The following is a 27,420-nucleotide window of genomic DNA, read 5'->3' on the forward strand; positions in this document are numbered from 1 at the left end:
TCACTATAATCTAAAGATTTTGACTACCTACCTTACCTAAGGTAGATAAGGCGCTGTTACACTTGGTCGTTTATCCGGATGCGTGGAATGCTAGCTAACGACCAAAGTGTGAGAATAATGAACAATGAATGTCGTGTGGATATTATTACGTTTTTCAAATTTAAACGTCATTATGTAGGTTTATGTATATGTGAATATTTTTTTTTTATCTGAGAACAACCCAGTTTTGTATTTTTCTAATATTTTACAGTTGCCATATTGAAATAAATACATATTTTTATACTTTAATATAAATAACGTTTTTCTTTTGATTTTATTTTTAAGTTTACATAGACCGGACTATTTTGCCGTTTGCTTTTCAGATTAATGGTATTCGTATAAAATTAGAGCCTCGATAGCTCAACGCTTGAGGAGCGGACTGAATTCCAAAAGATCGGCGGTTCAAACCCCACCCGTTGCACTATTGGCTTACACTCCTGGCACAAGCTTTACGCTTAATTGGAGGGGGAAAGGGGAGTGTTAGTTATGATTAGCATGGCTAATATTCTTTTATAAAATATAAAAATAAAAAATTATAAGACCCGCATTGACTCACACGTAACGCTTGTTTCAATGCATGTTCCGTTCGAATCACGAGTTGGTCACATCGGATACATCGAAGTATGGCCGAAGCCAGACCTCTAGTGAAAAAGTATAAATCGGATGAAATGATAAAAATAGTATTCATAATGCACAAGTTTATTGAATATTGATAAATATGACGCGCCGATGTCGTATTTTTCCACAATTTGCTGTAGTTACACTTCTAGCCGGTGCTGTCTGCAAAAAAATCGACATCATCACTAGCGTTCTGTACCATTGACAAGTCGTGGATTCTTCATGAATCACACTAATATCACACGTAATATTATAAAGGCTAAAGTTTCTGTGAATGTGTGTATGTTTGTTACTCTTTTATGCAAAAACTACCGGACGGATTTGGCTGAAAAGAATGAAGATAGATTATAGTACCTTGGATTAACACATAAGCTACTTTTTATCCCGGAAAATTTAAGAGATCTTCGGGATTAAAAAAAAACCTATATCCACGCGAACGAAGTCACGGGTATCAGCTAGTCGTTTATATAATTATGATTTTTCTGAATACTTAAAGAGAGCAATTGCTAGAAAAATTATTGTCTCCAAAAATTGAAACTGTGGTAGGTATTACACTATCTACGTTAGAATCTACATCCGAACCAGTGGTAGTCACAGACGGAGACAGCTGTAATTTTCCTACATAAAATAAATGAATAATTTTTTTTAGGTAATATGCACTGTTCTTGTATTTATGGGGTTATGCGGTGGTGTATGGCACATGAATGATCTGTATCAAGAAAGAAACTGCATCTGCAACTTTGTACTATTATGTGTTCTGTCATTGCTTGCTGACGAAGGCGAAGATGCGTATTGCCATATATCTCGGTCTCACAGTCTGTTTGATAAGTGTGTGTTATCAGGAATTAGGTACTTACTAGTCGGAGCTGGTGGGGGTGGTGGTGGACCACCAGACCAGTTGCACCCGGCGCGGCCGTGATCGTGATCCTTTATGCCTGCCTTTGCAGTACTCATACCACCCTTCAGATAGAAAATTTTATTACTTATAATTTATATACATAACACTATAACACTTAAAACTAATAATATTGTAAAGGCGTAAGTTTGTGTGTATGTGTGTGGGTATGTTTGTTACTCTTTCACACAAAAACGACTGGACGGATTTGGCTGAAATTTGGAATTGAGATAGATTACTCCCTGGATTAATAAGCTACTTTTTATCCCGGAATAGGATTTTTAAAACCTAGCTATACCACGGGAACGAAGTCGCGGGCATCAGCTGGTAAGTACATTATGTTAGAAACTAACTGAAGGCATAGTAACTATGTTACATAATATGCCTTTTTCAAAAAAGCCGAGGTAGGCTAGTAGTTAAGACGTCCACATTCTATTTAGGAGGTCGGGGGGTTCGATCCCGGGCAACTTTTTGGAGTTAGAGGTGTGTGCGTTTTTAACAAACAATTTGCTTTAAATCTGCTTGTCTGAGAGTTCTCCTTAATGTTCTCAAGGGTGTTTAAAGTCTGCTAATCCGCTCTTGGCCAGCGTGGTGGACCATAACCAAACCATTCTCATTCTGAGAGGACACCCGAGGTAGGTACGTACCTTCTGCGTACCTATAGCTTACCTACGGGTCAGATGGCAATCGTTCCGTGTATTATTCCATTAGAATTAGGTAGATAAAGCCTGACCAAGGTAAATTGCAAATAGAAAATCTAAATACTATAGGTATTATCTTGGTTTTGTGAAAATGTTGTTCAAGTGTATCTTCAATAAAAATAATTAAACTTACCACAACTGCTAATGCAATGGCCATAATTGCCAACAAGATTGCAAAAAACTTCATTTTGTAGGAATATCACAAAAATCTATGTATTATAATCCAAACTTCGACCGTTGTGAGCTTATATAGACCAGATAGAAAATAAACACCACATGTATATTAGTCAAAATACAGTAAAAAAAATTCTTACAAATATCTACCTTACATCCTATGTTGCAAACGCTACAATTGCTTGTACTTATTTGAGCAATAGAAAAGTTTAGATGCATTGTACTATACAATGGACTATTTAATGATTTTGTATTATAATATTCAGAGCGATCATTTTTTAAGGCGACAGAGCGTTGATAAACGCTTTGTTTATTATTCCTAAACTTAGTAATTTGCGAAAATTATTTTATATGACTTTTGCTAGAATTTTTATGACATCATATTTGTAGAGAGAAGACCGCAGGCGCATGCCAAACCGGTCAAGTGCGAATCAGACTCGCGCACTGAGGGTTCCGTACTTGGGTATTATTTTCCAACTTTTGCACGATAAATCAAAAACTATCATATATAATTAAAAAAAAAACTGCTTTAGAATGTACAGGTAAAGCCCTATCATATGATACCCCACTTGGTATAGTTATCTCACGTTGAAAATTGAAACACATTTTAATTTTTTTTAATGATGTAACCACAAATTCGCGGTTTTCAGATTTATTCCTGTACTTGTGCTATAAAACCTACCTACCTACCAAATTTCTTGATTCTAAGTCAACGGGAAGTACCCTATAGGTTACTTGACAAACACGACGGATGGATGGACGGACGGACGGACAGACAGACAGACGACAAAGTGATCCTATAAGGGTTCCGTTTTTCCTTTTGAGGTACGGAACCCTAAAAACTGAAATTTTCTCTTCGTTTTGTCGCCAGCACAGGGAAGGACGATCAGCGACGATCAGTTTGGATCATGGTGACTTTTGTAAACCTCTTCAAGACACCCTTAAAGTCTCTCCCTGTGTTTGGGACAATAGCAGCTCGAAACGTTCAGCTTTTATAAAATAACGATGGTCTGGCACGCGCTGGCTCCTAGTCCATTACGAGTAGGTATTCAAATAAATAAAATTAAAAAACCATAATAATATACAGGGCTACACGGTAAGTCGACCTAGTTCCCTGAAATAAAAATAGATAAGAACAGCTAGAAAATCTGGTTCAATCTAAAGTCTAAACATGGAGAGATAAATGGCCTCTTAACTCTGCATTGCATGTTCTACATTCTCTACCGTTTTGTAAGGATTGCTGGATAAAAAATTAAAAAATACAATCAAATATTTCACTAAACATTTTATGTCGTCTTAATTTGAGCAAAACTTCCAGTGTGAATATGAAAATTATTACATTTTTTCATTATGCCTACCTAACTCCTAATCTCCTAATAATCCTAAATATAAGATAATTTTATTCATGTAATATCCCATTCCACTAATATTATGACTATGCGAAAATTTGTTTGTTTAAATGTTTGCCCTTCAATAAAGCTTCAGCGGGGCAACGGATTGATATGAGTTTTCCATGAATGTAGCTAGGTTTAGAGACTAGAGAGTGGAATAAACTACTTTTTATGCGGCACAGATACCGCTTCCATTTGCAATCATTTGCATGCTGACAGCATCCCCAGACTGCTTGGGAATGTAACAGACGGAGAGACCGACGGACGGACGGACGGACGGATGGACGGACGGATGGATGGACGGACAGAAAAACAGACAGACGCTACAATTGCTACACACTCTAGAAATACTTAATAATAAATTAGTAGTATGGAAGTATGGATTCTTTCATGAATGAATATAAATTTATTGCGTGAAATCAGTAGCCCCACATGGATTCAATATAAATACACTATATAACCCCATTAATCTATATCTAATTTCTTAAAACTGCCCTGGATGCTGAATAAATCTTCAATTGTAGTTTTTTTGCCATCCGGTCGTAAAGACTCATTCACTCGACGCTTGTTTTCTTCGATGTAAAACGACTTATTGTCTTGTAACCAATGGATCAAGTCATCTGAAAAATATTTAAAAAAATCTGAGTAAACATTTGAGTAGGTAGGACCTATTATATCTTTCTTAATATTCTTCTGTGTATGAACGCAAAGAGCATTTTAAATAGATAGAATAGAATAGCAATGTTTTTATTCAAAGTAAAACTATTTTTCAATCGTAAAATGGCAAGGAAATGCATGTCGACTGGTACGGAATGCCAAGAATCAGCAAGAATCTCGGCGGCTGCTCTTTCCAGAGTTTCAATTTACAATAATCAGCACTGTATAAAAGTAATTCAAGTAGTAATTCGCATTGCTGTAACGAGCTGCATCCACGGTTCTTTATTATATTTAGATAATCTTCGAGTGTGTATAATGCTTTTTCAGGAGCCTGGAGCATACTTTGAATTTTTAAACTATTGTAAACTGGTAAATAAAACTGATTGTGGAATTTTATTATAAAAATTTAGTTACAGTCATTTCCACAAGGCACAAACTTGACTTTTATATATAGATTTTTACGTGCTTAGGTTTTACGTGCAAAGTAGAATATTGACAATGTTTTAAAGTAACAAAGCTTGGACAGTTTCTTTTAAAAATATATTCGTGTTTGATTTTACCTCCTATATCTTTTTTACTCTTATAATCTCCTCCTAAATCTTTCGGAAAAGCTTTCTTTGGTATATACTTATACAGCTCTTGCGACCCCGTCTCATGTATGTGTATCATATCCAACAGCGATTTTTTCATGAATGGCTTCAGTAACATCATTAATTTGTCCATAAATGATGGCGCGTTTATAAAATGCACCTCTTTCAGTCTCACCAACATACATTCCTGGAAAATTGTTTTTTAAAATCAAATTCTATAAGCCAGAATTCCAGCTATTGCTAAAACTGTCTAGAAATTAAAGATATTTTGACTTCCAATCAACTAAATGTAGGTATTTGCTCAAAGCGTCTAAGCGTATATTACGGAAAGCGAAACTGGAACATGATTCTGGCATCCAATATATTTACCATTTACGAACTAGCTTACATCTATAACTTGAGTAAACTTCAAAGCAACAGTAAATTGACAACATATTATTATAGGTTAGCGCGTTCTATCCAGACTTCATTGATGTAGGTATTGATTTGTTTTTTTTCCCATTACAAGATTAATTTCACTAATATTCAGGCTGATGTTTTAAACTCAAACTCAAACTCAAATTATTTTTATTCAATTAAACTTTTACAAGTGCTTTTGAATCGTCAAAATAATCTACCACTGGTTCGGAATGCTGTTCCTACCGAGAAGAACCAGCAAGAAACTCGGCGGTTGCTCTTTTCAAATGTACAATTTACAATAATATGCCATACTGTATACAAGCAATTGCAGCGCCGTGTATTGCTGGAGCGCATCAAATCCAAGCTTTTTTGTCATTTACATAATCTTCGATTGTATAATAAGCTTTTTTCAGGAGCATACTTTTAATAGATTTTTTAAACTTGTGTAAAGGCAAGTCTAAAATTGATTGTGGAATTTTATTATAAAATATTACACTCATTCCCACAAACGATTTTCCAACTTTCCTGAGGCGGAGCGTAGGATATGCGAGCCTATCACGGTTTCTAGTTTGCCGGTCGTGGAAATCACCGATTTTTTTGTAACTATGAATGTTTTGTCGTACAAAAATTATGTTAGCGTAAATATATTGAGAAGCTACTGTAAGAATACCTATTTCCTTAAATTTCTCTCGTAGGGAATCGCGCGGTTTTAAATTATAGATTGCGCGTATTGCCCTTTTTTGTAAAACGAAAATTTTTCCAATATCTGCCGCTTTACCCCATAGCAAGATTCCGTAAGACATAATACTGTGAAAATAGGCAAAATATACAATTTTTGCAGTTTCCACATCAGTTATCTGTCGAATCTTTCTAACAGCGTAAGCAGCAGAGCTGAGTTTACCAGCAAGTGTTGTTATATGGGCGTTCCATTGAAGCTTTGCATCTAAAGTTATCCCCAGGAACACGGTAGTTTCTTCTACTTTCAACATATCATTATTTACCATTAAATTAAAATCATTTGCCGTCTTAGTATTGGGCAATGCGAATTCGACACACTTAGTTTTCTTTGCATTTAAAAGCAAATTATTAACAGTAAACCAATGAGTAACCTGCGATATGGTTCTATTTACATCGTCAAAATTATTATAATTTCTATCGACTTTAAAAATCAATGACGTATCATCAGCAAATAGTACAATATCGCAAGTATTTTGGACGAAATATGGTAAATCGTTTATATATACCAAAAACATGAAGGGACCTAAGATAGAGCCTTGTGGAACACCCATTAGTGAGGCTGATCCGGATGACTTCACATCATTTACACATACAGTTTGTATACGATCACTGAGGTAGGACGCAATGAGACTAAGCGCAGAGTCTTTGATTCCATAGTGGTTCAATTTAGCCAAGAGAGTCTCATGCGCAACGCAATCGAATGCTTTAGACAAATCACAGAAAATTCCAATAGCATTCTGTGAGTTCTCCCATGCATCGAATATATGCTTTAAAAGCATTGCGCCCGCATCGATTGTTGATCGACCTTTAGTAAAACCATACTGCTCCGAATGAAGTAATTTATTCAGATTAAAGTGCTGGATCAGTTGGTTGAGCATAATTTTTTCAAATATCTTGCTAAAAGTCGGTAAAATTGAGATTGGCCTGTAATTATTTGGGTCAGTTTTACTACCCGATTTAAAAAGAGGAATTAATTTACTGTATTTCATAAGATCTGGAAAGGATCCTGAATCTACGGACTCATTAAAGATTAGAGCAAGATATGGAGCAACAATATCAATAATATTGCTGATTACTTTTACTGAAATTCCCCATAGGTCTCCTGTTTTTTTGTACTGTAGCGATTTGAATACTTTAACAATATCATATGGGGTAACGTGTTCAAATTTAAATAATACACTGCACTCAGAAACATTGCTCCTTAGAAGAGTGTAGGCTTCCGCTGGCGACGAGTTAAGGGAACTGGTAGTGGTAACTGGAATGTTTCGAAAAAAGTCCTCAAATACGTTTGCTATTTCTAAGTCGGAGTCAGTAATATGGTTGTTAATTTTAAGTTCCAATTTATTATTTTCCACTTTACGTTTCCCAGTTTCATCTGTGATGATATCCCAAGCTGCTTTGATTTTATTATCAGAATTAATAATTTTCTGTTTTATGTAAATTGACTTAGCTTGTATGCAAACATTTCTAAATAATTTTGAATAATTTCTTACATACTGAACAAATGTTGGAGTATAATTATATTGCTTTTCTGCATACAAGTCAAACAGCTTGTTCCTACTTTTATAAATGCCAGCAGTAGCCCACTCACTAAATTTAAGATTTTTAAACAATCTTTTTTCTATGACTTTAAAAATACAATTAAATTGGGAGTTTATACAGTTAAAAAAAGCTTTATAGAGTTCATCCGGACCACCCTGTGTAAGGTCAATTGTAGGTAAAGTAGATAAAATATTGAGTTTGAATTGCCTTACTTTTTTGGTGGTGACTGGCCTATACTTTATAACTTTTGTTATATTTTGTTGAGCTTTTGACTTCTGTACTCTACTATACTATATTTTTAGTACATAATATGTATTTATTTGTATTTCTTTACCTGGAGAAAGTATAGCGTTTGCCGTAGAGTCATTATGTCCAACTTAGCAATGTGTGCTAAGGTTGCTTGGTTCATATCAATTATTATGACAAACCTGAAAAATAAAGTAAATAATTGGATAACGCAAAACAGAGTGAAACTATTTTTCTGGATAGAGGCCGACGTTACGTAGCAAAATATATACAACTAGTTTCATCATCATTAACCAATCGCGGCTCACTACTGAGCACTAGTTTCCTCCCAGAATGAGAAGGGTTTGATCGTAGTTTACGACGCTAATCAAGTGTGGATTAGCAGACTTCACACACCTTTGAGGACAATGTGGAGAACAATGCAGGTCATCAGGTCAGGTTTCTTCACCGTTAAAGCAAGTAGGTAATATTTAATTGCTTAAGACGAACCTCATTCCGAAAAGTTAGAGGGTGGTTAGAGGTACCAAACCGCCGACCTCCTGGTAGCAGACCGACGCGCGATGTTTTAACCACTAGGCTATCGCCACTTAGGTACTTAAAGAACAGACTTATTTTGCTGTAAGCCTCGCACTCTCAGAACATGTTGACTCTACAAAGACCAAAGTCAATTTAGCTAATCAAAGGACAAATTGTCGACTGCCTTTTGTCCTTAGTAATAAAAAAAAGGTAGAAAAAGTACCCAGGCCATGTCCCTTCAGCATATTGCCACAAGTCTATCACCATCATAGTGGTTCGTATGACGTCCGGGAAGTTGAACAGCCGAGCATCAGGGTCGAGGATACCGCAGAACACCGCGCGATAGCCTTTCACAGTAGGCATAGGTAGAGGAGCAAGTAAGCTGGAATAAAAATTACAAATAACTATTAGAATAGGTAGGTATAGCGGATCCGCTTGGCTTCGCTCGGGTGAAATTTGTTATACCTACATTGATATACCTACTTATAAATACTAAGTATTTAAGTTTTATTGTAAATTTTTTGATTTAAATAACTTTTTTTAAAAAATATGGCCTATCTTCATCTCGAATACTGTACTTTTCAAATGGTGAAAGAATTTTCATAAGCTAGAGCTTTCTTTTCGTTTACAAATTGCGAAAAACCAAATTAAATTTGAATTTCGCGGGCAGACCCTTTAGTATTCGTAACTATTATTTCTTTATCTAAATTCTAAACACATTGTGTTTGGATAAAGACAGACTGGCTTCCCATAGCACAGGATGTCGTCGTCTGGAGGCCAAGAGCTTAGCTAGGCACTGGTTTTTTACCATTTTGTATAACTACCTATTCTTATGATTCATTCCATTGTTTATTCTTAACATTTTTTGTATAATTAATTATATAATTACATATATTGTTGTAATATGCACGTTTGTAATAAAACTACTGTAGTGTACTTGAAAGTTTTTTCATGGATTAATACTTGTAATACTCAACACTTACCCTAAAATGCTCTAAAACAACGTCAATGGAATATTATGTAAATTATTTTTTATTCCGGTTTGGATAGATAAACACAAGTATTTGAGTATTTCGAGCCCTAAGGTGGCTGTTTTAGGGTGGATAAATGGATAAATGGTGAATGTTTTCACTCTTGTGATAACATCAATAAATAAGAATGTAGAAAATAAAAGCAAATGCCAACTATTATGCGTTGGCATTTGCTTTTATTTTCTATTTTTGGTAAAGTCTGTTCGTTATCAAATATCGAAAAATCAAATATTCATTGCAAATTGCAATGTAACTCGAAAAATTGCATTAGGGATTCGGTCTATATCTTATTCAGGGTGCCGAGCTAATAGAGGGTGCTGTCTCTTAAACAATTGTATGGAAATAAAAAGGACGCACTATAATCTGTTTTTTTTTTACAGACTAGCGTTTGGCTGAAATCAGACCTGCTAGCAAGTCATGATGTAGCCTAAGATGAAGCGCGCTTGCCTAGAAGAAAAGTGCCTCGTGATTTGATTGGTCAGTGGGTGTGACCATTCCCTAAAAATGTAAGGGTGCGTTTATATTGCTCACTACGACGCAATTATAGTCGGACTTACGTAGTGTTCATAGTACTAATAATCCGTTGGTCGACATCTCGATCTTTAAACAATGCCGTGAAGAGAGTACGAAGCGTGTAGTGCAGATCCAGCACTTGCTTGGTGACTTGCACACTATTGTCACAGCTGTGGAAAGCGATGATGAGGTCTAAATCTGAAATAAGCAAATAAACATGATAAAAAAGTTACACGAGTATGCTTATAACGGTCACATAAATAATAATTTAATAAGACTGCGTAACAGAATAGTCATACTAAGTACCTAGGTAAGTACTCTTTCCTACCATTATAATAATAACTACCTTTGTGTGGCAACTCACAGGAAAAACGTAGAATTTCGCTCTTTACGAACTTGTATGTTGACAAACGAAAAACAAATTGAAACAGGTATACCTAAGTAAACACAAGTGTAAATTAAAAATTTATAACACCCCCGACAAGTGAAGGTTACAGTAACTAGAAAATAGCTGATAACTTTCAAACGGCTGAACCGATTTTCTTGGATTATAGCTAAGAACACTCTCGATCAAGCCACCTTTCAAACAAAAAAAAAACTAAATTAAAATCTGTTCATTCGTTTAGGCGCTACGATGCCACAGACAGATACACAGATACACACGTCAAACTTATAACACCCCTCTTTTTGGGTCGGGGGTTAAAAATTAGTACTCGTCATTAAGGTTTATGATATATATTTACTATAGGTAGGTACCTACTACAATTTGTTATCATAACTTTAGTGACACGCCTTGACTAAGACCTTGCGTAATAATAATACAAAGCTTAATTTAGGTTGTTATCAAAAAAGACGTCGCGCTTCGGCGCCTAAGGTCAATCAGGAGTCAGGACCTGCCCAAAGTCCTGCCTTCTCCGGAAATATGCGTTCTTTCGACCATGAATTTTCTCATATTTCTCATTGTTTATAACAATCATAGGCAACCCATCGGCCTTCCCATTATAAATCTAAAACAATTTGAATTTAAAATAATCGAAAGCAAAAAACTGTTTATTAATATTTTTTTCATTAAATTATATTTATAACAAAATGTTTAATGTTAAATTTTGACCAGTAATTGGCTACATTTTATCATACTTAATTACCAATTAAAATGTGCAAAGATAGGTGCTTATAATTATTGTAAATATTCCACACGTTTCTAAAAATAAAAATAAATATCAATTATACAGGTTTATTTTTCGGCCACCTATAAAAGTAGATGTTGTTGTAAAGGTTACATAAAAATATTCGTGATCATCCAAATCGTGGTAGTTATGACATTTTTTTTTAAACATCCTAATTTATGAAAACGCAAGTTCGTCTGCGATATCGCGATATTTCACTAGCCGCGTAAGGTGTGTCGCTGACCGGCAGCGTGCCGGCAGCAGAGTTGAGTGGAGCGTGTGCTTGTTTCCTTTTTTATAACATTTCAAACTTAGGTACAGTCCGACAAGGCTCTTTTGGTGCGTGGCCAAAATCGGAACTAAAGCCATCATCTAGAGAAGTACCCAATATGTTCATAGTTCGCTGTGTCGGCATAAAGCAACAACTGCGCCCTCACTCAAGTACCAAAAGAGCCTTGTCGGACTGTAGGTAGGTAGATCTTTTTACTTTGGCCATATAGACCACCACAGAGTCAGACCATAAATTCTCTGTGACTTTTCTAAAGCAGCGGTTGCGGCCCTTTTATTATTATTTTTAACTCTCCTTTTATTTTTATTTTTAACCGACTTCAAAACTGTATATTGCATAATATATCGGATATTATCGGTATTATACATAATGTATTAATTATGTATACATAATATATTCGGTAATAAATTAAATTATTTTTTACTTTTTAGTGTTTGTGGTTATTGGTTATTGAAGTCGGTTTATTGACGTCAGGCCCTATTTGGTGTGATTGCAGATCCTATGCATTCGAGCATTAGCTAGTTAAATAATAATGATTAAACTGTGCAGTTACCAGTTAACAACTCTCCAGGCAGGTGTGGTTGAGTCTTTAGCCATTCTTTAATTTTTTGGATGTCGTCCTGCAAAATGTCCGGGTTTTTCTCATACTCCTTCTCTATCAGAAATGGTTGGACCGCACCAAGCATTTTAATCTGAAAAATACATAATTTCGCTTGTAGAAAATTGGAAAATTGTATGGACAATTAACTCAAGACGTTTTCCCATCGATACGAAATTACAAAAGATACACACAGTGAACGTTTCAAAAGTTACATACATTTAATATATTTATTTTTTTAAATTTTAACCGTGAATTTGTCCACGTTGACTTAGCTTAAAATCTCGCAGGAGCTCCTTGATTTTAGGGAATAAAAAGTAACCTTATGTCTCTCGTCAGAATGCAAATTATTGTACCAGTCGCCAAAATTAGTTAAAGAAGGGTCGTGAAGAGGTAATGGACATACCCATGCGCATAAATAATGATAATATTAGAAATACATGCCATCCCGTTTCACTTAAAAATTATATGCTCTGTATTATGTTATTAGGGTCGATTGGCGTTTAATTATCTAGTGATTAGTGAGAATAGACAATTAAGAGCGACATAGTTAAAAATGATTATGCACGGTAACAACATCATTAGCTAGCAAACGTTTGAGCGAATACGATCTTTTCCAGAATACATGTAATAATACTAGTGACCCAACCCGCCTGGCTTTGCACGTGTAGCACACAGAATCCACAGATTTCATTTCACCTCAAAAGGAAAAAAAATCTGTCTGTCTGTTTGTCTGTCAGGAACATTTTTTCAGGATCACGTGGAGAGACGTTAAGTTAAAATTAATATGTAGATCAATCGGAGCTGTAACAACATCAAGTTAAGTCAATCCCTTGGAAATAAATCAAAATCTTCTTAAATCACAAAAGCCAAGAAGCAAGGTCTCACAGCATATGTAAAGGAAAAAATCTGGAATTAAGTTGATTTGTAGTTGTATATCATCATTTTACTCCGCTCCACCGCTGGTGTGCATTACATCTAAGTCACGCTTAGATCATTATAGTCATACACCAATTTACACCCGAAAAACATACCCGAGTACGGAACCTTCGGTGCGCGAGTCTGACTCGCACTTGGCCGGTTTTTATTAAATAATTTAAATTAAAGAGCGTTATTTCTTGTACGATAGTACGGAACCCTTCGAGTGTGCGGGTCCGTCTCACACTTGGCCAATTTTTATTCATAAAATACCATAGTGATTACTGGACTTCAGAAATTTTCAGATTTCACAATCACATGCGCATTTTTCGAAGTAATTCTTAGTTATTATTAGTTCAATAACCCAGATGGCTAAATATCTTTTAACCTTCAGGTTTACGTCACTTAGGAGGAAAAATAAAAATTAATGTACAAAATATAAGTAATTAAGACTATTTCCTCAAAATAAGTTTGATCTCGTATTACGAGTAGACGTAATACAGGATAAGCGATCAGTGCGGCGATAAATCAAATTGTACCTACTGGAGGTGGTCTGGCTCACATTATTTTAAATGCGCCGCATTTACGTCATAATATAATTTTTGTTCAAATGAATAAAAAATATTTCACAAAAATATATCTGCGAATACATACAAACATTATAAGTCTATCCAAGTATAAGTTGTTATTACTCTTTCGGCATTCTTAATTCAATAAATTACAATTGATTTTAATAACTTTTATTTTAGCTATAGAATGTAACGGTAATTGGTCGATGTAAGTCCTACTTATGTATTTAGCGTTAGCAAAATTATTAAATTAAATGTATTTAATTAATTAGGACAACTTGTGCCACTTAATATGATATTATATTATGACTCTATCACCGATTCGGTAAGCAGATTCGAACTTGGAGAAAAGAAAAGCATTCGAGGATTTTCAAGAAATCTCACATGCTGTAGGTATAGCAATCGAACCAGTATTTTATGAAATAAATAATAATTTTGAACTAAATACTCCAAAGAAACTAACTAGCCTGTAAATAATTTTCAATTCTTACCAACCTTTGTTTTGTAAAAAATAAAAGTCGCGTCTCCTTTTATGATTAGGATTTCACTTGAAAATATTACAAAAAAATAATATTTTTTGTCAAAGCTGGAATTAAAAATTAAATAATTCAAAAAACGTAAAATTAAATCCTACAATAAATATTCTTGAAAGAAAAAATCCAATAGAACTATCCGCACGGTATTTTACGTTATAGAATTAGGTATGTAAGTAAATTATATTATAATTATATTATATTATAATTATATTATATTATAATTTAATTATAAGTATAAATAATACGTAAAGTTTAACTAAATGTACTATGTATATATTCCACGAACAATGCGTGCGGCTAGATAAATAATCGCGGTGACACTAAAGAATTTTTAGCATTTGTTTTAGAACTAGTGTCTTCAACTTCAAGTACGAATGCTAACAAGGATAATCGTCCGGTCACACTTGGTTTGGAGCATGCCCCCGATGCCACCCAATGCGACAAGTTGCTTGTTGACTCAAATCAAATCGTACTTAATAGGTCTACCATAAGACACACCACAAATATCCTATATATCCTATATATCCTACATATAGCATGGCCTCAGATAATTTATAGTGCGTTTTGTATTTATCTATGTAGATGACCTACTGTAGCTATAGAAACACCTCTGTTATACTTTTATTTATTAGGTACCGGGGTACCTAAATGTAACTAGACCTATAAAAATAATTGTTATTATGTCTAAAGAGGAAAATAAATTAAACTGGTCAAGTGCCAGTCAGCACTCGCTCTTTTAGGGTTCCGCACATAATTATGAACATCATATTTTAGCTAGAACATCGCAACTAACCCCGAAAGAAAACCCCGAATGGGTACTTTGTCATAGCTTACAAACTATTTTATAAATTGTTGTTTTCAGTATGTGTTGTTTAAGTAAAGTATATCCAAATAATCCTAAGGAAACTTCAGTTTCTTTAAATAAAGAAATTACGGCTGGGGGCGGTCCATCCTGAGCCTTTGGTAAAGACGAACTCCAAACCTTAAAAGTTTCTTTAGTGAAATCCCAAATATTTGTTCAGTAACTAAGAGCAAGTTTAGAAGAGTTAGAAGGCCGCCATAACAATTTAAACTTTTGAACGCTCGCTTCACTCACGCCTTATATAGTAGGTCTGTACCTATTTATGTTCGTTTTCAAGTCTATTGCCTGTCCATACTCAATGACACTGAGTGTAATTTTTTCTCGTTGAAAACGTTACTTCCACGTTGATATGAAGATATCTAATGACGACGTTTGTTCTTCCAAAGTCAAACTAAATGACTGATCTACCCTTTCAGTTATGTACCTATTCACCTCTGATTTGGCAGATTTACGCCAATACACGTGTTAGGTTAGGTAAGGTTATTACACTAGGGGGTACCAGCCAGGTAGCCTCCCCGTGTGCCTGAGTGTTGCGGGTACAGCAGCGCTTGGGCTGGTGTGCCCTGGTAACATGGTTAACGATTTCTCTTCGTGGGATATGGCTAGCCATGGCTAATTGACCTGGCAGGGGGATAGTTAACGATTTCTCTTCGTGGGATATGGCTAGCCATGGCTAATTGACCTGGCAGGGGGGAAGTGTTGTCCGCGCGTCTCTCTGAGTGTCCCGAGCAGAGGGCGCAGTAGACGCACCCATGGGGCATAGCCCCAGGAGTGGAACGTGTGGCTGTGTTGGGTGGTCAGTGATGAGGCTTCATCACCGGCGGGCGGCGGGGTCGTCCATCGTTCACATTATGGTCCTCGGGTTGGTTGGCGTGCCTCTAACGGTGTTTCGGGGCACGTAGTGTCCCAGTGGTGGGTTTGCTGAGACGGACATCCGCTGGCGGAGTAACGAGGTTTTGTCAGTCCCTTGTGCTCCGTCCTCAGCGGTGGGATGGTAACATATATATCACTAACCACTGTGGTCCCTTGTGGCCGGTGGTATCCATAATGGATGAAAAAGAAACGCTATTACACAGAACCTCTGGTTTACTTAATATTATCAGGTACATGACGAATGATGATGCATAATATTTTTGTAAAGAATTGTGGAAAATCATGTATTTCTAGTCATAAAAAAGTTCAACGTCGCCATAAGCAATTATTTAACCTTAAATGTACGTATTTATACATTTACTATTATACTTTAAACATGGACCTAGAAAAAGTTTAATAGGTAGATAACTATCCTAGACTATAATATAAATAGCGGTTATTATATAGCCTTGGTTTCGTAACGAGGTAACTTTAATTCATTGCTTTAGACACGCAATTATTGTGATAATTCAGAAGACGACACACTCAGTTCAGAAGAAAAAGCGGAACCCTTATAGGATCATTTTGTTGTCTGTCTGTCTTTCTATTTGTCCATCTGTCCATCGTGTCTGTCAAGAGAACCTATAGGGTACTTCCTGTTGACTCATGTGACATGTGGTAGGTCATAGACAAATAAAGGAAAAATCCGAAAACCATGAATTTATGGTTACATCACAAAAATATTTTACGAAAAAAATAACTTACTAAATCGATAATTAACTAACTAAATTATCGAAATAACTTATTATAGATAGCGCAGTGTAGTGTTCTACATAATAAAGTTAGGTATATCTTTCACGGTGGTACCTACGGAACCCTTCATATGCGAGTCCGACTTGCACTTGACTGATTTTTTACTAACTCGGGTGCAATTTTTCAAAATCCTTCATTATTCCTCAGAAAACCTATAATATTAGAAGATAGAATGGGCTAGGTGAACTATGTTCACCATTTCGCTAAATAGATGGGTGGGTGACTTTTTAGGTTTGCAGGAGATTTTGTGCATTTTGTCGGCGAATAGAATAGAATTTTTTTATTCAAATAAACTATTTCTCTTGAAAAGGCCCATAATATGTCCAGAGACATGTATACAGACTGATGGACTGGATTGGATTAAAACTTTTACAAGTGCTTTTGAATCGTCAAAAATATCTACCACTGTACTGGTTCGGAAATCGGAATGCATGGTGTACTAATGCATTGGTTACCTATATTATGTTGAATCCATTTTACTGCCCTAGTAGATACTACCTGATAACTCTGTTTCCAATCAAGATGTCAGAATGAATGAACGAGCTGGCCAGCTGTTTTAGTATTGAGGCCATTGGTTACAAACGTAGACGGGTTGAGTCGCCGTTGGTATCGATGGCTTAAAAAGTTAAAACAATTATAAAGATAACGCCAGCAAGAAAAATCATTGCAAAATTACCTGATACTGTATTTAAAATTTACATTTAGAAAGGCGTTAAAACATACAATATTGAAAGGTCTTCTTTTGCGTAGGTACTGAACTTTCTTATTTGGCATTAAAAAGTTAGTTCTAATTTCAAGAATCATAACTTTTGTTAAAAAAATAACATTAAAATAATGTAAATAAGTAAAAAGAAATGTTTCCGCCCGGGATCGAACCGGGGACCTTGTGCGTGTGAAGCACACGTGATAACCGCTACACTACGGAAACGTGACTGTTGATGGCAAATTTTCAATACGCAATTTGTAACATAAATCATTCTAATATTATGTATTTTTATATCTGATGTTGTTTATGTATATTATGACATTTTTACTACAAATAACTCTAGTAATAACAGTAGGGCTTATTGTGCCTTGTAGTCGTCATTATAGTATAGGATTTTTAACACGTTTGAAAAATATAATTGGTAAAAGGCAGTATTTTTGGCACCCATCCTTTCTGCTCACTAACAATTTAAAAAATCTCATTTTAGACGCCAATACCTTTCTGTGGAAATAACAAGAAAACGGAAAAGTAAAATAATTTAATAAAAGTATTTACTTATTAAATTAATTTCAATAAAAACACCCAGAGGATTTCTTGACACAATAAGAGAAAGAGAGAAAGACGTCACAGACGGCAACCATTGGACTTAGTTTTATTTTAAACCGATTGAACCAATTGTGAATAATTATGGTTTTGTGTGTTTATGCTGTGTATTGCTTGATTTTTCTAGTGAGAGAGCGGCCGATGCACATCGCATTCGGCGCGCTGTGCTCACACAGATTTGTCTGTTGGCGGATTATAGCGCATTAACCTGGTGGCGAGTTAAGAAGCTGTGATAGCTTAGTGGTTAGAACGTCCGGCTCCTAATCGGAAGTCGGGGGTTCGATACCGGCCACGCACCTTTAGCAGTTATGTGTGTTTTAGGCAATTAAATATCACTTGCTTTAACGGTGAAGGAAAACATCGTTAGGAAACCTGCATGCCTGAGAGTTATCCATGTTCTAAAAGGTGTGCGAAGTCTTCCAATCCGCATTGGGCCAGCGCGCAGCGTGGCAGACTATGGTCTGAACCCTTCTCACTTTGAGAAGAGACCCATGCTCAGTAGTGGGCTGGCAATGGGTTGATCACGACAAGCTGGTGGTTCCTTATTTAGGTATTGTCGTAAAGTACAATCTGAAACGCGCCCGGCTTTAATTGTACGTCAATTCGCAAACGCTAATCCAATTAAAAACGAAAGTGACGAGCCGTGGGAAGCGGGGCGCCGCGTCTGGGATGCTCGTGCCCGACCACTGCTGCATCGTGGTTCGTGGCGTAACATTTAACTGTATTGCGATTGTGACTCATACCTACGGGTCATCTCATACAATCACTAATACCGGCAAACGTAAAGCACCTACTAAAGTACTACCACAGGTACTGCTAATCAGAGTACCTGCAAATATGAAATGATAGGTTGGTACCTACTTTAAACTATCAAAATAAATTAATAATAGAACAATAGTTGGATGCTTAGGTACCTATCGTTCGTAGACAAGAAAACAATCCAGAGATTAATATTAAAAACACATTGTATTTCTCGTTAAAGGATTACGTCATTAAGAGATTAGCTCTTTAAGTAGTTAGCTCATTAAGAGATTAGCTCATTAAAAAATTAGCTCATTAAGAGATTAGATCATTGAGAGATTAGCTCATTAGTAGATTAGATCATTCAATTATTAGGTCAATAAGAGAGTAAGTAATTAACTCATTAAGTAATTAACTCATTAAGAGATTAGCTCTTTAGTAAATGAGCTCATTAAGGGATTACGTCATTAAGAGATAAGCTCGTTAAGTAATCAGCTCATTAAGAGATTAGCTCATTAGTAAATTGGATCGTTAAGTAATTAGCTCATGAAGAGATTAGCTCATTAAGAGGTTAGCTCATTAGTAAATTAATTCATTAAGTTATTAGATAATTAAGAGATTAGCTCGTTAAATAATTAGCTCATTAAGAGATTAGCTCATTAGTAAACTAGCTAATTAAGGCATGAGGTCATTAAAAGATTAGGGCATTGAGTGATTAGCTCATTAGTTAATTTGCTCATTAAGGGATTAGGTTATTAACAGATTAGCTTATTAAGTAATTAGCTCATTAAGAGATTATCTCATTAAGTAATTAAGAGATAAGCTCTTTAATAATAATCATAATACTTTAAACTATCAAAATAAATTAATAATAATAGATCAATAGTTGGATGCTTCGGTAGGTACCTATCGTTTGTAGACAAGAAAACAATCCAGAGATTATTATTAAAAACACATTGTATTTCTCGTTAAGGGTCATTAAGAGATTAGCTCTTTAAGTGATCAGCTCATTAAGAGATTAGATCATTAAAAAATTAGCTCATTAAGAGATTAGATCATTGAGAGATTAGCTCATTAGTAGATTAGATCATTCAATTATTAGGTCAATAAGAGAGTAAGTAATTAACTCATTAAGTAATTAACTCATTAAGAGATTAGCTCTTTAGTAAATGAGCTCATTAAGGGATTACGTCATTAAGAGATAAGCTCGTTAAGTAATCAGCTCATTAAGAGATTAGCTCATTAGTAAATTGGATCGTTAAGTAATTAGCTCATGAAGAGATTAGCTCATTAAGAGGTTAGCTCATTAGTAAATTAATTCATTAAGTTATTAGATAATTAAGAGATTAGCTCGTTAAATAATTAGCTCATTAAGAGATTAGCTCATTAGTAAACTAGCTAATTAAGGCATGAGGTCATTAAAAGATTAGGGCATTGAGTGATTAGCTCATTAGTTAATTTGCTCATTAAGGGATTAGGTTATTAACGGCGGTCTCCGTTTTCGTCGATACTAAACTTTACTAAAATGGAATTAAGTTAGGAACGCATGGATCGAAAAATTTGAAATTAATATATAATATTTTTCATTATATCCCCTTGGATTTGGTCCGATTAAAACATGATTGGACAAACTTTCCTCGATAGAAAAAAAATCAGAAGTTTGGTCTAAAACCTTAGACTTTTGGGTTTTTCTCTTTAATGACAAAGCTCTTAAAGACGTAACTTTCACCATAGGTGTAAAACAATCAAATAAATAATTCGGTCCGATCATTTCACAGTAAGTGCTATATTTCAAATTATATTCTAAATTATTTGATTTCACGCTTCCTCGCTTATTCTCTTCAAATCGCGTACAGAGCGAGTACAAAGAATTTTCGACCCTATTGTTGAGTATTATGGGCCGTAATTACGTTATCTTGTCAGTCATACCCGTCGCCTCAGCGCGGCAGGACCTGTTTCGGGTTTCATAAGCATTTTGTCATACTGTAATTGTACAGAATGCCATAGAGTAGTAAATTCAGTACTATGTTATAAAGTATTTTTATTTAGGATTTTTCTAGATTTTAAGATAAGTTTATATTGTGCATTTATTACATTAAAAAAGTAATTATTTTAAAAAGAATGCAGTAAACAGTACATTGCAGTGTAGTGAAGCTAATATTAGGTCATTATAGACCAGGACTTATAATTTGAAAATAAAAATTAATTAATCTGAGTGCTCTATCCCGGTAGCTCAAAGATCAAAAACCAAACTTGTAAAATGCATAAGTATTAGAAGATAAGATGGAAAAAAAACTTTATTGATATCAATTTAAAGGTTTTTAGGGGAAAGTACTAATTATTATGAAAATAGGATGAGAGGAGACCGCGTATAAGCAAGCGTAGTGTAGGACGTCCTCCAGCACGATGGACTGATGATATAAAGCGGCTGGCGCTCTTTAGGGAAGGCCCATGTCCAACAGTGGACATCCACGGGCTCATAATGATGATGATGATGATCATGATTATTATGAAAATGACATCCACTTTCAAGTCCGAGATGTTTATCCAAGGTGTTATAATTTTTAGTTTCTTCACTTGCTATGCAATGATATCATTTATTAGGGTTCCGTACCTCAAAAAGAAAAGCGGAACGCTTATAGGATCAATTTGCTGTCTGTTTGTCTGTCTATCTAACTGTATGTCTGTCTATCTGTCCGCCTGTCAGTCTGTTTTGTCCGTGTGTGTTGTGTCTGTCAGGAAAACCTATAGGGTACTTCCCGTTGACCTAGAATCATGAAATTTGGCAAAAACCATGAATTTATGGGTTCATTAAAAAACAATGTGTTTCAATTTTCAAAGTAAGATAACTATACCAAGTGGGGTATCATATAAAAGGGTTTTACCTGAACATTCTAAAACTGATTTTAATTTATTTTTAAGCATAAGTTTAAGTTTTTGATTTATCTTGCAAAATGTCGGAAAAATACCTGAGTACGGATACGGAAACTTGGTGCGCGAGTCTGACTCGCACTTGGCTGGTTTTTTTATGTATATACGTCACTAAGTAGTCAATAATAAGTTTGATCAAAAATTGCAGTGTCATAAATGTTTTATAGATCAAAAAAATAATCATACTATTAAATATTCCTTCAACTTAGACCTTATTGTCACAGCTTAAAAGTTGAAAATGTGCAAAACAAAATTTCATACGTACTTAATACTTTTTCTCATAAAACTAGTTCAATTTACAAGAAATGAAAGATCCTATTGTGTTTGCCTTTGTCAATACAAAGGATCTTTGTGGCTTTTGTGTTCTCACTCACGTATACTAACATTAAAATATCGATGTTAAAATATTCGTTGTAAAACTTACCTTATGCAGTTATTCTTAAAGTATACATTAAATTGTTATTAGGACGAGAGTTGCTTCGTTTTGGAATGCCAAATCAGTGTATCAATTTTTCTTGTTTTGAATCGAAAGGTAAGAACAGTAATAAAATGTAACTACTGAAATCGTTTGTTCGTAGCTTTTATAGGTTCGTGAGAAGTAGTATTGTTGTATGATAATTTGGTCAATTTACAGATCAAATTTCTCAAAATCCTGTCTTAGTGCGGGTCTACGTAATATAGAGAACCAACTGCACCTTTTCAAACTTCAAAATCCCATCAGGACCAGTCCTGGCACAATTGTTAGTTAGTGGTAGTACCTTTTCACCCCCACTTTTTTTCATATTACATCCGTTAGGTCAATTTTTTTCGTATAAAATGTAGCCTATGTTACCCGGATTTACACCTCATTCATCAAAATCAGCCCAGTAGTTTCGGCGCTACGGTGGAACACACAGAATCTGGATACAAACACACACACATACATATACAGACTGCTAAAATCATAACTCTTCCTTTAGGCTTTGCCGCAATGGGGTAAAAAAACAGGCTGAATTGAGAACCACCTTCTTTTTGGAAGTTGGTTAAAAATTAAAAAAGGAGCAAGCAACAGACCATTTAGACTATTTACTTTTCCAGACGTTTTAGATACTATCTCATTCAGCGTTTATGTCATCCAACTATGTAATTTGACGTTTGGCTAATGAGGTGTTCTAATCATACAGACTATTCACAATTCCAGACGTTTTGCTACTTGTGCATTCTGTTTTTATGGCGTACAGCTAAGTTGACTCTCTGCTGACTGGGTAATCTGCTTTGATGTCATCTAGCTGAATTATCTATTGGCTTACTAGGCACTTTGCTTTCATGTCAGTCAACGTAAAATTGTCTTTTAGCGAAAAGGTAATGACCTCTTTTTCTGGATGCCTAATGATAGGCATCCAGAAAAAGAGCTCAGCTTCTGAATTAGAGAAAATAATTACTACAAATTTAAAATTTGAATCAATGGCCCGAATCTGAATATAACAAAAAAGCTATAAAATATTTTAATCTCTGTCTTGACTTTGTTCAGTATCATATAAAAACATTTCTCCAGCGCTTTGACTTTGAACCTTAACGTAAACAGTTAAGTTAGCGTATTGAATGTGTACATACCTACTTATGCTCTTTTGGAATATTTCACCTAATTAGTTAACTTTTATGGCTATTAGCTCCGAGCGGGCCGGTTTGACTGTAACCATATTGAATAAACAAAAACAAGGATTATAAACAAAACAGCTTTTTATACAACACGAAATATATTATAATGTTATCCTGTTATGGCTGCAGGTGCATATAATCTCTTTCAGGTGTTTTTGCACGCCTAGCGCGTGTGATATTTTTTTACTGTAAACGTTTTGATAATATGAAAAAATAGGATTTTACGATCTCGGTAATTAGTGAAATGCAATAAATAGTTACTTGTGTAATGTCCGTGCTAACTATATTTTCATTGAATTTCAGTTGAGTGTAATTTCTATAATCTCAGCATCTATAATAGCAATAAGATATAGAAAATATAAGATTTACCTATAAATGTAAGTAATTAGGAATGACAGTATTATCATTATCAATAAGTGAAAATTTCAGAAACTTGGACTTGTCCATGCTATAATCTTTTATCCATGTGACGTATCTTCTTTCAAGGCCAAATGTAATGGTCACCACAGTAATGACCAAAACTGGCAGATAGGGGTTTATAATGAGAACGTTAACGTAAAATAGACCTTAACCGCCTTATTTTATAGCTCAAATTAATCCATTCATGTATAGCCAGTCAGACAGAACCAGAAATTAAAATCGGTGTAATTGAATTTAGGACCTTAAGTCAAGGTTATTTAGGCCCATTTTAATTTAATGTTACTGTGTGTGTGTGATCTCATTCTATGAAAGTTGGTGAAATGTTAAATCTCCTACTATAATAAGCATACAGGTTGAAAAAGACACCTATTAGCATGATTGTAAATAGATCTCATTCATTATTTCTCGTTGTTGACAAAAAAATAAAAGTACATTATAATATTGTTTTTTTTTTTTATCAGTGACTGTTTACTAACTAATGATAGTAACTTGGCAACAGTGTGCATTAAAATCCATACTAATATTATAAATGCGAAAGTGTGTCTGTCTGTCTGCTACGTTTTCACGGCCCAACCACTGAACCGATTTTAATGAAATTTGGTACAGACTTGGGATACATCCCGGAGAAGGACATAGGCTACTTTTTATCCCGGAAAAATGAAGAGTTCCTACGGGATTCAAAAAAACCGAAATCAACGCAGGCGAAGCCGCAGGGATCCTCTAGTAGTATATAAAACAATATTTAACTTGTACAAATATTTTTTATAGATACGCAATGTTATATATTACAATAAAGTAACCCAGCGAAGTCGAATGTAATCGATTCTGATGATACCTACAGATTAATTTTTTTAAATAAATTTTTAATTATTTCATAATAAATATTTTTTATCACTATAACTTTGAATTTTAAACTTATACATAACTTGACTTTTTACTCCATCGTAAACACTGAAGTCGGGTGACGTAATGATTAAATGCAGGAGCGATGTGAAAATAATAATCTACACTGTGGCGATGCGCAACCGGTTCAGGGGCGTCTAAGAGAGATGCCGATACAATGTGTATCGCCATCTCTAGATTTGAAATTATACCTGGAATATACCGTCCCCTTAACAGATTAGCTTATTAAGTAATTAGCTCATTAAGAGATTATCTCATTAAGTAATTAAGAGATAAGCTCTTTAATAATAATCATAATACTTTAAACTATCAAAATAAATTAATAATAATAGATCAATAGTTGGATGCTTCGGTAGGTACCTATCGTTTGTAGACAAGAAAACAATCCAGAGATTATTATTAAAAACACATTGTATTTCTCGTTAAGGGTCATTAAGAGATTAGCTCTTTAAGTGATCAGCTCATTAAGAGATTAGATCATTAAGCCGTAAGGTTTTGAATTAGTTAGTGCATTAAGAGATTAGATTATTAAGTGGTAAGGTGATTATATAATTAGCTTAATAAGAGATTAGCTCATTAAAGGATTAGATCATTAAGAGATTCACTCGTTAAGTAATTAGCTCACTATGGGATTAGCTCATTAGGAATTAGCTCATTAAAGGATTAGGTCATTAAGGGACTAACTCGTTAAATAATTAGCTTACTAAGGGATTAGCTCATTAAAGGATTAGGTCATTAACAGATTAGATCATTAAGTAATTAGCTCATTTACTATTAGTTTATTAAGAGATAAGCTCATTAATTAATTAGCTCTTTAAGAAATTACCTCATTAAGGAATTAGGGCATTACATGCGTGATCAAATATTAAAACTTTTCGCCTTTTCGTTTTTCTTCGCTAAATGTAACTGCTAAATTACTCAACATAACAGTCAAAGCCCCTGAAGAAAAACATTAAATATGAAATTAAAACGGAGCAAAAATTTTCTTTGAGAAATTATAATATTAATACAGCTACATATAACTGCCCAATCAATTCACAGTAGACTCTTAATGACTGCTTTTCGTAATTATTACTCAGTTCACTTAACTAATGGTTTTAACATTTAGGTGAGATTGAACTACTTAGGTATCCTACCTTTAATGTCAGGGCTAGCAATACATATTATCAAGTTAATCCCAGTCGAATTTCATGTATAGTATATGATGAAACAAGTATCTTATCTACGTCGGCACACTCTACAGACTGTGCTGATTACAATTAAGTGCTTGGGTTGTAAATAATAATTACTTACGTTTTAGGGTTCCCTGCCTCAAAAGAAATAAAAAAACCGGCCAAGTGCGAGTCAGACTCGCGCACCGAGGGTTCCGTACCTACTCGGATATTTTTCTGACATTTTGCACGATAAATCAAAAACAATTATGCTTGAAAATAAACAAAAATCTGTTTTAGAATGTACCTACCAGTAATGCGCTTTCATATGATACCCCACTTGATATAGTTGTCTTACTTTGAAAATTGAAACACATTTTTTTTTTGTGATGTAACCACAAATTTACGGTTTTCGGATTTATCCTGTTACCCTACTAATTTAATTGGGTACTTATAGGTACATTTTATTGCAATCGCTACTAACATAGGTGCGTCCACATATTATGTCCTATGTGACGCAATTCAGTGGAAAGTTGCTCTGCACTTATCAATGTATCTTAAACTTTACTATAAGCCTTTTAACATTACTACTAAGCTGATATTTTATATTCACTTATGTTAGAACAGTCCGTAATTTTATGTAGTGCTTTACTCTACATACGTTGTAACTTTTATTGATCGCTTTCAACGCTGAAGCAGCGACGAAATGGATGAACTTTTTGAATGCGCATTCAACGACGAATATTTCGTTTTTAAAAATTAAAATGCTATTTAAAAAATATGATAAAAAGAGAGGAAACGCATAAAAAATATATAAATGTATAACTAGAAATAAAATTACGCGCAAAAAAAAAAATAGGCGTAGTGGTGACGGTAGTGGCCAAGTCAATTTTTGTATAAAATCCAAATAAAATCACTCAGCAGCTTTACGTGAACACTTACATACACTTACTGCTATATAGGTATATCTTCACTACGCCAGCGAGTTGGTGTGAACACGCGCTATTCCTTGTCGACAGCTCGACGCGCGTTGATGTCTTTTCCATAACATTATTTTGAACCTAGTAGGTATTGAGTCGATTAAATGGTGGGCGATGGCTTATTGATAAAAATTTATATTTAGTAATGTTAATTGGGTTATTTTAATTCTCATATTAATTGTATTTTAAATTTTAACTAGCATATTATTGTATCTACAACAAATTGTATTTGCCCTGACAGGGTCTCATGTATATAATATATTATGTAGCTTTAAGTACCCACCATCATGAAAGCAAAGAAAATACATGAAAAAAAAGAAATGAATGAACAACAACATACGCAATTACCTACAGAGACAGCTAAGTCACTACCCTCCCGTATAAGGGTAACTTTGCAAACTCATGGAGCATGCATAAAGTGTAACAGGTTATCTATCTAATATTATAAAGAGATTTTTTTTAATTTGTAGTTTTGTATGTAGGGGGTAATCTCCAAAACTAATGATTTGATTCTGAAAATACTACTTTCATGAATAGATATGTATATTTACATTATCCCCGAGTGCTATAGGCTATAAATTTTTCATTAATAGATATGTACATTATCCCCGAGTGCTATGCTATAAATTATATTTCGCAGAATAGGTAGCGGGCAAAAGCTACTTTTATGCTAATATTACAATCATGAAAAATT

General features: G+C 34.6%; 1 protein-coding gene, 1 long non-coding RNA gene and 1 other non-coding gene across 6 annotated transcripts; all 3 read right to left on the minus strand.

The window, feature by feature from the left end:
* Nucleotides 1–722: 722 nt before the first annotated feature.
* LOC123870711 lies at nt 723–2,776 on the minus strand. Its single transcript, XR_006797130.1, has 3 exons — nt 2,387–2,776; nt 1,515–1,617; nt 723–819 (listed from the first exon to the last, which is right to left on the minus strand). It is a non-coding gene; the product is annotated as an uncharacterized LOC123870711 (long non-coding RNA).
* Nucleotides 2,777–3,687: 911 nt separating this feature from the next.
* Nucleotides 3,688–14,468, minus strand: LOC123870958 (clavesin-1-like). Of its 4 annotated transcripts, none has more exons than XM_045914474.1 (8): nt 14,413–14,468; nt 14,086–14,176; nt 12,059–12,197; nt 10,095–10,248; nt 8,730–8,888; nt 8,079–8,172; nt 5,036–5,252; nt 3,688–4,438 (listed from the first exon to the last, which is right to left on the minus strand). In XM_045914474.1, exons 3-8 carry the CDS (start codon nt 12,189–12,191, stop codon nt 4,284–4,286), a joined length of 912 nt encoding a protein of 303 aa, XP_045770430.1. In that variant the 5' UTR covers nt 12,192–12,197; nt 14,086–14,176; nt 14,413–14,468; the 3' UTR covers nt 3,688–4,283. The 4 variants fall into 4 exon arrangements, with proteins under 4 accessions (XP_045770430.1, XP_045770429.1, XP_045770432.1 ...); XM_045914473.1 differs by having other exon boundaries at nt 14,086–14,137; nt 14,393–14,454; XM_045914476.1 differs by having other exon boundaries at nt 14,396–14,432.
* A 3,040-nt stretch (nt 14,469–17,508) lies between these two features.
* Trnav-cac lies at nt 17,509–17,581 on the minus strand. Its single transcript has one exon. It is a non-coding gene; the product is annotated as a tRNA-Val (tRNA).
* Between the last annotated feature and the right edge of the window lie 9,839 nt (nt 17,582–27,420).

The sequence above is a fragment of the Maniola jurtina genome, chromosome 13, assembly GCF_905333055.1.
Source record: "Maniola jurtina chromosome 13, ilManJurt1.1, whole genome shotgun sequence".
Taxonomy (NCBI): domain Eukaryota; kingdom Metazoa; phylum Arthropoda; class Insecta; order Lepidoptera; family Nymphalidae; genus Maniola; species Maniola jurtina.